General features: G+C 57.2%; 4 protein-coding genes across 4 annotated transcripts; all 4 read left to right on the forward strand.

Moving 5' to 3' along the window:
- Positions 1 to 2,034: 2,034 nt before the first annotated feature.
- Positions 2,035 to 2,828, forward strand: BO70DRAFT_428830 (xenobiotic compound monooxygenase, DszA family; the record flags this gene model as incomplete). The annotated part of the gene is made up of 2 exons (XM_025548013.1): positions 2,035 to 2,551; positions 2,622 to 2,828. The coding sequence occupies exons 1-2, from the start codon at positions 2,090 to 2,092 to the stop codon at positions 2,826 to 2,828; spliced, it is 669 nt and encodes a 222-aa protein (XP_025399995.1). The 5' UTR covers positions 2,035 to 2,089.
- Positions 2,829 to 11,072: 8,244 nt separating this feature from the next.
- On the forward strand, positions 11,073 to 12,413 carry BO70DRAFT_290755 (putative C2H2 finger domain protein; the record flags this gene model as incomplete). The annotated part of the gene is made up of 3 exons (XM_025539368.1): positions 11,073 to 11,315; positions 11,435 to 12,259; positions 12,312 to 12,413. 3 exons carry the CDS (start codon positions 11,073 to 11,075, stop codon positions 12,411 to 12,413), a joined length of 1,170 nt encoding a protein of 389 aa, XP_025399996.1.
- Positions 12,414 to 12,435: 22 nt separating this feature from the next.
- On the forward strand, positions 12,436 to 12,875 carry BO70DRAFT_28357 (uncharacterized protein). The gene has a single exon (XM_025539097.1). The coding sequence runs from the start codon at positions 12,553 to 12,555 to the stop codon at positions 12,778 to 12,780; it is 228 nt and encodes a 75-aa protein (XP_025399997.1). The 5' UTR covers positions 12,436 to 12,552; the 3' UTR covers positions 12,781 to 12,875.
- A 94-nt stretch (positions 12,876 to 12,969) lies between these two features.
- On the forward strand, positions 12,970 to 14,383 carry BO70DRAFT_395981 (uncharacterized protein; the record flags this gene model as incomplete). The annotated part of the gene is made up of 3 exons (XM_025546581.1): positions 12,970 to 13,435; positions 13,653 to 13,801; positions 14,000 to 14,383. The coding sequence occupies 3 exons, from the start codon at positions 12,970 to 12,972 to the stop codon at positions 14,381 to 14,383; spliced, it is 999 nt and encodes a 332-aa protein (XP_025399998.1).
- Between the last annotated feature and the right edge of the window lie 74 nt (positions 14,384 to 14,457).

Raw genomic sequence — 14,457 nt, forward strand, 5'->3', positions numbered from 1 at the left:
GGCTGCGGATGAACAGTGGAGGGGACGGGAGACGGAGGGGAGGAAGGACCTTCGCAGTGGTAAGGTTAGAAGCTGTCTGGAAAACATGGGGTTAGTGTGGAAAGGGAAGATGATGGACGCACAAAGGGGGGGAAGAATTGGGTAGAATTGAGAGATGGGGAGATGGAGAGAAGAGAAAATAGAAAGGGGAAGAGGAGGAAGAAGAAGAGGAGAAAAAGAGCCGTGAGCAGTGCAACCCCGCCTACTCCGTACCGCCGACGTCATCCGCGCCGCCCCACTTGCCCCGGTTTCGCCCGCATTCCTTGACATCTAGATATACACATATCCCACACAAGTAGCCCTATTCTTTTACACCCTTTTTCGTCCAGGTGATCGACCTGGAGGATGATGGCAGGGGTTTTGCGATGTCTAGCAAATCTCTGGCAATCTTTGAATGAAGCCATCCGGGGGGAATTCAATATCGACTTGGACGAAGGCTCAGGTCGTCCTGGTTAGGGTTAGTGTGGGGACACGGGGCTGGGAGATGGTGACACTGACGCCGGTGATGAGGGCAACGCCCCCGAGTTCTCGCTCGCACTCCAGAGCTCTGGGAATTAATTGGTTGCAGGGAATATCAGGAAAGAGGAAGTGGGAGAGAAGGGGAAAAAAAAAAAAAAAAAAAAAAAAAAGCAAGAGGCGACGTAAAGTGGGCCCAGGCTGCGAACAGTGAATATGCCCTCTTGGCTTGCCTAGGTGTCCTATACCATCGATGAGACTCGAGACCCCCGAACCCGGCAAGGCTCAGCTATACTTGTTTGGATATTGATTGATATGTCAATCTACTTGAACGTGTTGCACCAAGCTGAGGGGAACCGTTGAACCCTCCCCCGGAAGCCTGTTTGCATGCATCTATACAGATGTACCTGTTCACCAAGTACCCCATCTTGTGGCTAATTCCGGGGATGGATATCCTGTGGGGGTGATATTGCAATATGCTGTCTTTGATTTACTGGTGTTTTCGGTTGTGGTGATGCTATACTAACAACCAGAGACGGCCTTCTTCCCCGGCATGCACTATATCTTCGGTCCTCCCCTCCCATGTCTATCCCTCTCCTCTCCTCACCTCCTCCTGCTAGACATCCTGTTCTAGAACGCATGCCTCAACACCTCCTCAGGCGGATACCTCCTGTGGCTCAAATTCCTCAACCGCTTCACGACCACCCAACTCAACAACCTCTCCGCGCTGTCCCCCGCACTGGGGATTTCTGCGTCCTGCTCATCTGCTTCTTGTTGGACCTGCTCCTCGGCCCCGCCTGGGCCATCGCCGTCTCCCACACCTGGAACATCATCGGGCTCGCGAGATCCTCGTGATCTGGGAGGTGCCGGAGTCGACGCTTTGGTTCGCGTTCCTGACGACGTACGCGGCCGTCGCGATGTCGAGCGTGCTGTACGGATGGGTGAATAGCGAGCTGCGGTATGAGGCGAGTGAGCGGGCCGTGGTCCTCGTGGTGGTCAATGTGGTGGCGCAGTCGACGACCGCGTGGACGCCGCTGCTCGTGTATAGGACCGTGTTTGGGTCGCGGTTTAGGGTCGGGTATGCGTTTACGTTGGCGAATGCGGTGGGTTTGGTTGGGTTGGCGTTGGGGCTGTGATATTGTGGGGGGAGGTATGTTTTCTTTTCTTTTCTTTTCTTTTCTCATTTGTGCTCTTGGGTCTTGGGTCTTGGGTCTTTATTTAGGGGGTTGACTGGCTGACTGGGGGGTTGATAGGCAGCGGGTTATCGCGGATTTGGATGTTGAGGGAGAGATGGTTAGGGTTACGGAGAGGGCGAAGGTGGATGGGGAGGGGCGGGAGAGCATCTAGATCTAGATGACACTCTAACTGATGGCGTCTACTACTGGCCTGGACTGTGGATATTGTGGATTATTGATTAGAGGTTATAGATGCTATAAACTAGCAGACCTGGATATAGCTAGATCAGATACAGACAGTAGACGAGCCAACCCTCCCATCTAGATCAGAACTTACCTTAATCCCCTATTTATCAGTGTCTTTCTTTGTCTTTCTCTTTCTCCTTTTCTTTTCCCCATACTTACCTACTACCACCACAATGGGCGACACCCCCCAAGACCAACCCATCCGGAAGCAGATCCTCCTCAATGCATTCGACATGTGCACCATGGGCCATCTCTCGCCTGGACAATGGAAGGCAAGCACTCCACCTACCTCACCCGGCTGTGGTTGCTTGCGATTGATGCAAAAATGTAAACCACGAGCAGAACGCCGCCGACAAATCCGCCACGAAGTGCAAACTCTCCTACTGGATCGAACTCGCCAAACTGCTCGAGCGCGGGGGAAAGACTGTGGGAATTCTCCTGGTCCCCCCACCCCCGAAACAGACAGCTACATCGACCCCACACAAGTACGACTAATCAACCACGTAGGCAAATACTTCACGCTGCACATGCGCCACATCGTGGACCCATCCCCGCAACGAACGCCCTTTCTCTTCCAAGCGGGGACCTCCGCGGCGGGCTCCGCCTTCGCAGCCACGCACGACGACGTGATCTTCGTGTCGAGCCACTCGCACACATCCGGTAGCTCGCGGCGTCGCAGGGGCGCGAGACCCGCGATCCATCAAGTTCTTCGCGACGTTCACGTCGGTTGTGGGGCGGGCGGACGCGGAGGCACAGGCCAAGCTGGCGGAGGCGAGGAGGCACGCGAGCGTGGTGGGCGGACTGGTGCTGTTTAGCGGGTGGACGGGGATCGATATCTTGGGGATTTCGCTGGATCGGGAGCTGGGTGAGGAGTCTGTTGGATGGGTTGACGACGACGACGACGACGAGTAGCGAGGTGCCGAGGTGGACGCCGCGGGTGGTGGCGGATGTGGATGGGTTTAATCTTGCGTATGTCACGACCCCCGGGACGTTTGAGGATGTGGTCGAGTTGTTGGTGCCTGAGTCGAGGAGGCGCGGGGTGTATCGGGAATCTAAATCTGATCTGGAGACGGAGACTGAGACTGCTGGGGAGTGGACTGAGAGGTGGACGGCCAGGGAGAAGGTGTATTTGAGGGCGGATCATCCGGGGAGTCGGTATAAATATGATATCAGTTTATCAGGAGGAGTGATAGTAGTAGTAACTAGTTGGTTGAAGCTAGGGTGTATAACACTACTGTATATAGATAGTATAGGTCTACAAATTGGCACAATTAAGCTACCGCCACCCGGAGCCACACTCGCCACAAGTCACGGCTGAGGAAGCCCCGCCATGGCATTCTCCAGTCAGTCAGGACGGAGGACGGAGTAGAGACGCCTCGCATCCTCGCAGCCGGACCAGCCAGCCAGCCAGGAGGGCGAGTTCCTGCCCCTTCCGGCAGCGTGCCTGAGCCCGGCGGGCGGACGCGGTCTAGACCGGTCTAGCCCGCCGCAGGCAGTCTCGTGACAGCAGGGACTGCAGGACGGTCTGATTGGTGGGTGAGGGAGAAACGCCATATTAGGGTGGGTTGGGTCTGGTTGTCGGGGGGTTAGTTTCAATGAGGGAGTTTGGGAGGGGGAAGTGTGGAAGTGTGTGTGTGTTTGTGTTTGTGTTTCTGTATGGATGGGGATATCACGGAGGGGATGGATGATGCTGATCCGCGGTCGGATGAGATGCCAAGGCGCCAAGGGGGCTCCGGTACGGAGCAGGGTGGTAAAACACTCTTTCCTTTCTTACAGCTGGGTGTCACTTTGAATATCTGGATGGAGTTGGTCTAGAAGACCGGTCTTTCATCATTATGACCAAGTAGTACGCTCATACTGGAAAGCAGAGATGTTCCGATGGATGGATGGGATGGACAATGGCGGTGAGCGCTGCTCTATATATTGTCTCCTCGAGAGTCAGAAGAAAGTAAATATGAATCATCTTCAAACGGGACTGTAACAGAATAAAAACAGCCATGATATGGTGTGCTATACACCCAAATGGTGTATACCCAACCCAGACCCAAAATCAATATCCTTATCCTTATCCTCAGGAGTCAGTAGTACAGTAATATCACATCAATTCCTCACGTCTCCATATGTAATATATAGTAGTTATGTACTCTACTCCGTACGGAGTACCCCGTACGGAGTATACAGATGGAGTATCACATCAGTCGATCCAACCCGGAGCACGCCTCCCCATCGAGCGGATTTACGCGAAAAAAAGGATCAGCCAGCCTAGCGCGCCTAGCTACCCAGCTAGTCTAAGCACCCGCGTAGACACCACAACACCGGCATAAGACAATATCAATATCAGCACCTGTTATCGGCACTGCTCGCTTCGCTCACATGTGAAAGTGAAAGGGAAAGGGAAAGCGAAAGCGAAAGCGCGCGACCACCCAACCTACCAACCAACCTCCCTAGTCAGTTCCCCTGCGCCCCCATTGGAGCGGCCAAAAAAGGGGCATGTCAGATTCAGATTAGCCGGACATCCGACCACATGCCTGCCTGCAGCATTAACAGTACCCTTAGCAGAGGCTGTTAAGCAGGGGAGGCTGATGACCGACGACCGACGACCGACCGAACGAGCGGACTCGGAGCCGGAGCCGGATCCGGAACCGGAGGGGGGGTGAAGGGAGGGCTATGGGAATGGGATACGATGGATGGATGGTATGTATCTATCTACTCCATAATTACGGAGAAGTATGTAAGAGATAGCTGCACAGCACCGCACGCACAGCACAGCACAACACAGCACAGCACTATAGACGCGCAGCGCCTCCACTAGCTAGCCCCCAGATCAGACTGTCAGCAGTCAGTCAGTGTGAGGGTGAGTGTCAGTCGGTGTCCCACCGGGATATCTAAATTATCTGACCAGTAAGTACGCCGTACGGAGTACTCCATATCTCAATCGATAGATAGACAGATAGATAGTAGTAGCAGTGAGGGTCAACAAGCTTTAGGCTTAGTAGGATTCATCCGCGGTGGCGAGCGCAACGACCCAAAGAGGAAAGGAGGGACGCTGACATGCATGCCGGGAGGAGAACCGGTCGAGTTTAGTAGTAATACTAGTAGTATCGTATCTCCCTAGAGGGGGTCGCATCCCTGGCGTTCTCGTTGGCGGGATTTGGCTTTTCTGACAGACGCCTTGCATACGACGCACTCCGTCTGCCACTCACTGGCAGGCATTGCGCTGCGCTGCACTGCACTGCTCAGAGAACCACTTGCCTAGCTGGGTAGGTGGTGCTTGCTTCCGCTGAAGGGAGTGGAGTAGTAGTGGCCTGAGGGAACTGGACGAGGCAGGCTAGCTACTAACTAGTGCTAGAGCTGTTGCTGTTGCTGTTGCTGTTGCTGTTGCTGTTAGTGTTAGTGTGGTGGTATTGAGTCATTCTCTTCTGCACCCAGATTTGAGACCCTGACGATTCCGCTATTCCGTATCTACTGTGGTATGAGAGTGGTTCTACCGGTAGTATCTAACTGACTATGTATAGGCGTACGAACCGCAGACCGCAAGTTGTGGATAGATTAACGATGGCCAAAGTACGGAGTCCGAAGACCATATACTCTGTTGTCTCAAATCTCGATAGTCACGGTCATAGTACTAGTTGTAGAGAATCAAGTGGATAGATAGGTCAGCCGTGGACGTCAGAACGCCCGCTTAAGGTTCACACCGTGAAACCCACCAAACCTTCCGCCCGTCGAACTTCTTCCAGTTCCGCCCGCCACGTCCAAGCCTTTGCCGCGCGGTGCAGCAGATCGGCCAGGGCAGGGGAAGACGGACGGAGAAGGGGAAGATGAGGAGAGGCGAGAGGCGAGCTGGTCTGGTTGGGCGGGAAAAAAAAATAATAAAAAAAAAAAGCTTCCTTTCTTCCCCTTTCCGCCAACCGCCGACGTACCGGTCGGCATGATTCTTTCTTTTTTTCTTTCTTACTTACAGAGTTTGGGCGGCGAGTCGTACGATCTCGATCCCATCCCATCTCATCTCATCCAGAAGAAACGATTTGAAATGAAGACATTAGGTGGTGAGACGCAGTCAGACAGACGGTTCTGATTGCTGCATGTGGCCAACGTCCGAGAACCGAACCAGAGACCCTGCCTTATCCATGCTCCTGAAAGGCTCGACAGACGACGAAAGCGAGCTAGCGGATAGGCCAGCGTCGTTATCCGCCCCAGCCCTGAAGCAGTTAAGGCCCTAAGGGGCAGTTAGTGGCGGACTAGTCTTCTCCAGTCTCCACGCCAGCAGAATCCCGGTCGCATGTATCTAAGGAGTATCTATCTATCTAATTACGGGTCAGAAAGACGTGCTCGATCGTCCCTGCACAGATCACATTGGATACGCGGGTTGGGGAATCGACCGGGGATGGGGACAGGGACAGGGACAGGGACATGATGGGCACGGGCACGGGCAGGGCGTCGCTTGTCGCGCGAAACTCTGGTTGTGGTTGTTTGCTTAATTGGGTCGGACTGGGATGTTGACGATGAACATCATCATCCGTATGAGTATCAGTATCATCATCATCATCAACATCAGATACAAACACGGTGGTGCGGTGTGACGGACAGGGCGCGGATAGAGCTGATTACTGCATCTGTCACCGTGGCCGCCACCGCGCTCGATCTCCCGAGGGCTCCCCCGCCAATACCGACAGGCTGGTGCTGGCCGCGCCTCCCGTCGGGAGAGGCCTGATGTGGTGGACTGGTGGACCGTTAGGTTCCAGCCATGGCAGCGAGGCTCGTGATTCTTTGTTTCACGCTCGGTACGGAGAGTGGTGCGTGGTAGATTGACTCCCTCCGGTGAAGGGCCAAGGCACTGCGAGCTGGTACTGGTACTTACCCAACGCGGCAGTAGTCCTTGGGAGTGGTCTGTTAACTGTTGCCCAGCTGGGAAAGGCCCAACAACACAAGCCCTGGGCGGTGACGGACTCGACTGCCCCCCCCCCCCACCCCGCCCCCGGGGCCGGGCCTTGCCAGGCGATAGGCGGGTGCTGCAGCCAATCATGGCAGCCGCGGGCACGGTTTGCCTCTGCAGCGGGCTGATTGCCAACCCGACGGGGGACGCGTCTGGTCAGCGATGGCCCCCGGATTAAGGTTAGGCTGGCTGGATGAAACAAGGGGGAAGGGGGGAAAGGACAAAGAACGCGAGCAACATGTTAATATAAGAATAATAATAGCGCAGATGGGTGTGCGTACGGAAAGTGTACGGAGTCCCTCTCCGGTGTGTGCTCAGGTCACTTGACCTGTACCTGTCGCTGTACCTGTACCTGTACGGACAGAAGCGATGCGGCGCGTGTCAGATGCATGGGCGAATGAATGGCCGGCAGTGGTGAAGTGACCCCGATGCAGGCAGACCAGCCAGGCAAGTTGGGTGGAGGCGCTAGCCCGATCGGGGGTAGCGGGCTGGACCCGACGCCCGAGCCAGCCAGTGCCGACCGCAGCCAAGGCGCTAGCGCGCCGTATCGACGCGGTACGGCGTACGACCAGAGTTGGTACAAACACCCGCCAATGAGCGGGCGGCGAGCAACAAGCGGTGCCGGCCTGTCGCTTGGATCTACCCGGCGGGGAATGGACAGCGGCCGGGTGCAGCAGCAGCAGCTCGTATTGGCGGCCAGGAAGTTGGGGGCTCGGAGGAATGGACGGCTGTGATTGGAATCTTTTCCCCAGGCGAACCAGGGTTCCAGGAACAACAGCTGACCTGGGGGAGTCAGGCTGCGTGGATGGCGGCGATGGCTGCGATGGCTGCGATGGCTTCGGCCTGGCGCTGGAATGGGACTGGCGGACCAGGGGCCGTTTGCCTCGGACGCGGAATGGTTCTTTCACGCCGTGCATGGGACATGGGTGCAGGGCGCATTGGTGCGATGCATTGGGGGAGGGCCGGGACGAGAGGCGTCCGTGCGAGAGCACCCCGGCCAGAGCAGTCCATGGCGAGGGATACGAGGAACCAGAATGGTCAACCCTGGATGGTGAGGGTGGATTGGGGGGAGGTGATTGTTCAGAGTCGGACATTGCGACAGACAATTGGAATGGGGATGGAGTCTGCAGCCCTGCAGTAGAGCAGATTGCAAAGCAGGACTGCAGTCTTCACTCTTCAGAGAGCTTTTCCACCGCGGATGCTTAATCGTCCTAGTCGCCGGTGGTGACCAACGTACCACTCCTCCCTCCCTGATGGACCCGTCCGGACCAGCCCAGTAGAATGTTCCATCGGTGGATCCCCTCTCCAGCCCATTAATTCTCCGTCGGGGCCAGCTAATTATTGACGATATTGACGATAATACCTCTAATAATTATTCGCGGTTGCTTATCACCCGGTGTGTGATCAATTGATCAGCCCCAGGCCTGTCTGTTCCCCCCCTCCTCCCCGGCATCTGTCATGCATTCCTCGACGCAAGGGAGCCCCGATCGCTGGCTGCCCCTTTTCTGCCGGGCCTGAGACGCTGAGACCTGGCCCGACGTGATTGGGGAGGGTTGCGGGGGGTCTGTTCGCCATCATTCTTCGGTGATCCTCTGTGATCCTCTGTGATCGCGCCGTCCCTGTGGTCGCTCCCCCCCCCTCTCTCCCTGCCCTGGTCATCCGGGGAGGGTTTCCCTGGATCAGTTGTTCATCGCTTAATTCTCCCGGCCATCCATCCATCCATCCACCATTCATCCACCCGCCACCACCATCTCCTCCTCCATCTCCACCACCTGGATCCCTCCCCGACACACTCGATCGACCGCTGCTGGCTAAGCTTAATCGCAACTCCACCAAACAGGGCTGGCGAGAAGTGATTCCCCTGCTGGGTCGGGGTGACCGATCGACCACGACGGACCTGGCGCTCCACATGCCTATCTGCCTGTAGAACCTAAAATTACCGCGTTGCAATTCCGAATCCGAACTGTCTGTCTGTACCTGTGGGTGTATGTAGGTCGTAGACATTGGTCCTTAGTCTTTCAGGCAATCAGGCCCGCAGTGCACAGCAATCAGCCCGCCAGCCGGCAAATCAGCAGACGCAGGCGCGGGCGCAGACTCTGAGTCGTGATGGGTCCATGATACTGAGACTGAGACCGAGACTGAGACTGAGACTGAGACTGATAGCAGTATGATACAGTTGATACTGTACGGAATAAGATACTGATAGTTGGACACGGCGGGTCCGGACCGACTAGGCCGAAACGATCATGGGGGGAGCACAGCGGCTAACCGGTTTTCTCGCACCATTGATTCTGGACCTATTTTGGTCGCGACCACCTGCAGCTTCGAGGGTCTGGCCGATTCCACGGCCGGCTCCCCTCCTGGGACGGGGAGGAAAGACTGGAATGGGCGGGTTTCGGGGGTATCGCACGGCGAGGCAACGGGGAGCGGTGTTTGAGATTGAGCGCGACGATGACGATGACAATGTTGAGGTCCGATGCTGGACGACGAGGAAGATGATGCGCTGATGATAGTCAGGGCAGAGGCGCCGACTAACCGAGTCGCCGTCGACCGTGGGAACAGCCGAAGGGGTGGAACAGCTTGGGCGTCGCGACGAGCCCTGTCAACCACGTTGCCGTTGATCAGTCGTCGAGGGACTACGACCCTTAGTGCTAGGCTGGGCTCGACGGAGGAGTAGGGGGGGTCCTGGAATCCTACAGACTGCGAGATACTAAGAAAGATAGATACCTGCTAACTCTAAGGTTCAGTCAGTCAGGGAGAAAGTTTGTTGTCAATGGTTCCTTTCAATCTTACCGCCGGCCCGTCCTTTTTTTCTTTTTTTCTTTTTCTTTTTTCTTTTCCCTGTCTGTCCTATTTTTCCTTTTCGCTTTTTTTTTTTTTTTTTTTTTTGCTTTCGCCTTTTTACTCTATTTTTTTTCGGGGGTTGTTTTTCCTTTTTTTCCCTTTCCCTTTCCCTTCTCTTCTCTTTTTTCTTTTCTTTTTTTTTTTTTTTCTTTTTCGCTTTTTTTTAAACATTTCTGCTTGTAGTTTTTTTCCTGTTTCTCTTTTATTGTATCGCGTGTATCTCCCTCGGAGTCCCCTTCCCCCATTTCCTAATCGGGGGGGGGGGATGCTTTTGGCCAGGCAGGCATTCTTCTGAAAATCGGGCAGGGCGCTGAGGCCCCCCGATTGGGAAGGGCACTCGATCGGGCCAGCCATGGGCTCCATGGGCAGCGTGAGTGGGTAAGTTCTCCCTGGTAATTTTTCCCTCGCTCTGGCGACCCCCGCGCTGGCCAGACCGGGCGGCGCCGCTTGGTTGGCCGGGTCGGATTGGTCTGGATACGTCTCCATTCCCTCTTCCCCCATCCATCAATCAATCCATCCATCCATCCATCCATCCAGCACGCAGCTTCGGCTGCTCTACTGCTGCGGCGGCCGCTTCTTTCTTCTTTCTTCTTTTAGTATTATTATTATTATTATTATTATTATTCAGACAACCACGACAACAATACGACAATAAAAGAACCTCCTCCCGGTCCTTCCCCCCTCCTCGATTTTTCCTCCACCTACTCTTCACCCGGACACACCACACCAACTGCCTGTCAGCTTGCCTGTCACCCTTGCCTGCCAACTCCGCTGCCACCCACTCGCCCGCCATCCACGGTACTCGCTTCGCTCCGTCTATACCACAACACCATCACCATCACCACCACCACCACCAGCCACTTTCTCTCCCCCCCCCCTCCCCCCTTCTTAATTATTCCCCTCTCGACTCGCGTGAACCCGCGTAAGTCGCCTCGACAGGCCATGTTGCTGTCCTGATCGGCTTCTGCCCGCGAACGCACCGAGTCGCCCGCCCGCGATCGCCCTACTCTTCCCTCCGCGACCCTAGGATATGACTCCCCACTGAGGTGCAGGAGGTCCATCGAACCGGATTTGAACCCCTGGTGAACCCAACCAACTCGCTGCGTCTGCTCTCGGTCGATCTCCCAGCAGCCCACCCAGCGCGCGCCCCAAGATCGCTGATCGCGATCCGATCGCCCCCCCTGGATCCCCCCGACATCGCGGGAGGCCTGTCTGGCAGCAGTCGATACTGGGCCACCGAACCCATCGCCTTCTCCCAAGGACATCTGTCCGCCCTCGCGACACCCTCGTCGGTGGAAGTCACCGACCTGTTCCCGCCCGCCGCCTTCACCCGCGACACCACCGCCAACCTGGCTGCCCTCGCGATTCCCCCGCCCGGCATGGGGTCGGGGCTCGATGCCCTGGCGCCCCAACCGTTGAACTCGCGGCGTCCTGCAGCGCCGGTGCTGCCCAGCTTCGAGCTGCCCGCCCCTAATTTCCACGCCGGCAGCGGCGCGGTCAAGTACGCCCAGCACCTGCAGCATAGCCAGCACAGCCAGCACGCCCATCCCCCGCCCATCGGCCCCAGCGTCAGCAATCTGCTCACCCCCCCGGCCACCTCCCAGTCCGCCGACAACGTCCCCGTCTCCTCCGCGCACACCTCCCACACCACCCCGTGTCCGCCACGACCGCCGCCACCACCACCACCACCACCACGGCCGCAAACCCCACCCCCGATCTGGCCCCATACTGGTCCGGCCAGAACTCCTACCCGAGTGCCTCGGGGACGGCAGCCGCGGCGGCGGCGCGGCAGTCGTGGTCTTATCCCAGTCGCGACGCCTTCTCCCCGCCCCAGAATCCCCTCAACCGCAATCCCGCGACCTCGAGCGCGGAACATATCCCCCAGCCGTACGAGGTGAACCACCTGCCCCCCTTCCACCAGTCGATCCCCGTCTCGGCGCAACCGGCGTCGCAGCAGCATCACGCCATGGCGCATGCCATGATGTCCGCCCACAACCCCCTGCCGAACCCGGCGCCCTCTCCACACTCCCTCCCCTCGAACGACCCCTACATGGTCAAGTCTTCGTCCGCGCCCGCATACAGCACGGTGTCGCAGCTGTCCAGCCCACCGGGCGGGTACTCGCCGTACGGACAGACGGGCCTGGGGATACAGCCCCGGGTGGCCTCGAACCCGGTCCCCCCGCACCATCTGAACTACAACAGTCGACAGGCGTGGCCGTCGTACTCCCTGCCGGCGATGAACGGGCCGGTGTGGACGAACGTGCACAACCCGGGCGGGCACATGGCGCTGACGGGGGGGATGCACTCGGGGGTGCTGCCGGGGCTGCCCGGGTACAACAGCGGGCACGTGGCCAATATGCAGCACATGCAGCAGCTGTACGGAGGGCACCCGCCGCATGGCCACGCCCCGGGCCCGGCCAACGACCGGCCGTTCAAATGCGACCAGTGCCCGCAGAGCTTCAACCGCAACCACGACCTGAAACGACACAAGCGCATCCACCTGTCGGTGAAGCCGTTCCCGTGCTCCCACTGTGACAAGAGCTTTTCGCGCAAGGACGCGCTGAAGGTAGCCTTCCCCGATGTCTTCTCTCCGATTTCCCTACTGACTCATTTGGCAGCGACATATTCTCGTCAAAGGGTGCGGCAAGGACGGGGACGGCAAGCCGAGCGACGGCGGGCTGAAGGAGGAGGAGGACCGCGAATCCAGCGGCCACAGCTGAAGAGAGCGTGACGCATGTTTCGGAGTTGAACGACGGTCGCTACTGTATTTGATTGGAGCGCTCGCTTGACGAGTTTGTACTTGACTGTGACTTATACGGCCCCACGAGCCGGACGGGACGGGGGATTGTTTGCTTACGGATGGCATCAGCGTGGGCAGCCTGTTTCATGTATACGTATGTAAGTAGAGGCGTTGGCCAGCGTATTGATTTGTGTATGTTCTGTTGTTGTTGTTGTTGGTGGTGTTGGTGGTGTTGTGATTATAATTATTCGGTATCTGTTTCACTCGGAGAAAGTCTGTACGCGCGGGTTGCACCTGTACGCGGTGCTGGAGAGACCGGGGCAGTGCGATGGGCGGTGTCACAGTGAGACACCAGATGCCACCACACGGGACGCAGGCCGTGAATTGTTTCTCCGATGCGGGCATATAATGCCTATGCCCCTATCCTGCTATTCTGCTCTGCCATCTGCCATGTCTGATGATGGCAAATTATCTATGATCAATCACCCTCTTGCAGCCAGTCCAGTCAGTTGAAGCAATATCACAAATTGTTCACCATGCATCATCATCATTATCCACTATTTCTCTCCCTCTCCCTCCTCCCCGTCTTCCTCCTAACCACCACATCCCAAAGAACCGCCGAATACATCAAAGCCATCGACCCTCTCCCCGTCCCCTACCCCGTCCTCGTAGACTTCACCGCCCCCTCTCTCTCGCTGTCCGACCTAACAGCCCCTAAACTCGACGAGGTCAACCGCACCGTCTTCGAATGGTGGTACTTCGACGCCATCTCGTCCTCCAACCCTAACGTCTCCCTCGTGCTCACCTTTTTCACCGCGACGGCCACCGCCTTCCCCCTCGTCCCGGCCAATTCCTCGTCCGTCTTGCTGTCCTACGTCTGGGCCAGCCTGCCGGATGGCTCCGTGGTCGTCGATCATGCCGTCCCGGGCGATGCGACGGTCCTGGGCGATCGGGATCTGAGCTCGGGGGTGTGGGAGGGGACTGGCGGGTGGCAGGGGAGTGGTACGGCGTTTGAGGCGTGGGTGGGATGGGATGGGGGAGGGTGGAGGGGCGGGTGGTGCTGGAGGGGGTATGTATATCTTCTTTTCTTTTCGTGCGTTGTATGTTGTGTGGGTGGGTTGGGGGGTGCAGGTGGTAGACTGTGGTTTTAGTGATGGATGGATACTAAATCTGATGTGATGTGGATGGGTGGATGTACAGATGACGCCCCCCTTCTCAGCCTGCTCGAAGCCCCGATCCTTCGATCTCTCGCTCCTTCTGGGTCCATATCTCGGCTGGGTGGATATTGTGCCTGCGTCGAAGGCGACCGTGGATATGATCGTTGATGGCGAGGCGATGCGGTTTACGGGCTTTGGGTATCATGATAAGGTATAGCTATTACTTACTTACACCTCACCTCCCTTCGCGCACTGGATTCATCACCTTTCTCTTGCTTTCTTCCTCCTTCCCCGATTTCCTGTCTTCATCTCTTTCCTCTCTTGACTCTTGTCGATATATGATTCAGATGTGAACCGAATTATTTTTGTTGCTATATGCTCTGTGCTATGACATGCTAATCCGAACCAGAACTGGGGCTCCCGCCCCTTCCAAACCCTAATGACCAGCTGGTCCTGGGGCCACGCGCACATCGGCCCCTTCTCGCTCGTCTGGTTCCAATACACCCCCGCCACTGGGCTCGGCCACGCGAACTCGACCGCCCCGGTGGTCAGCGCGTACGTGGAGCGCAACGGGACGGTGCTGGTGTCCGGGTGCGAGGCGGGGATCGTGAGCGTCAAGGAGAAGCGCACGCAGGCAGGCGGGTACGGGGTGGAGGTGGGGATGGAGAGGGTCAAGGTGCAGGTGCAGGGGACGGCGCAGGTGGCCGGGGATGGGGCGCATTACGTGCGATGGAATGGGAGGGTGGTGGGGAGGTGCTGGGGGAGAAGGTCGAGGGGGGGTTGCGGTGTTTGAGAGGTTTGGGTTTTAGAGATCTGTCTTGGGGTTGGGAGATAGGTTTGTGGAGGGGTTTGCTCTGGGGGTCCGGT

The sequence above is a fragment of the Aspergillus heteromorphus genome (assembly GCF_003184545.1).
Source record: "Aspergillus heteromorphus CBS 117.55 chromosome Unknown BO70scaffold_10, whole genome shotgun sequence".
NCBI lineage: Eukaryota > Fungi > Ascomycota > Eurotiomycetes > Eurotiales > Aspergillaceae > Aspergillus > Aspergillus heteromorphus.

Excerpts from the sequence above, each read along its gene's own strand:
- BO70DRAFT_28357 (XM_025539097.1), top strand. The coding sequence starts at position 12,553 with ATGGCATCAGCGTGGGCAGCCTGTTTCATGTATACGTATGTAAGTAGA.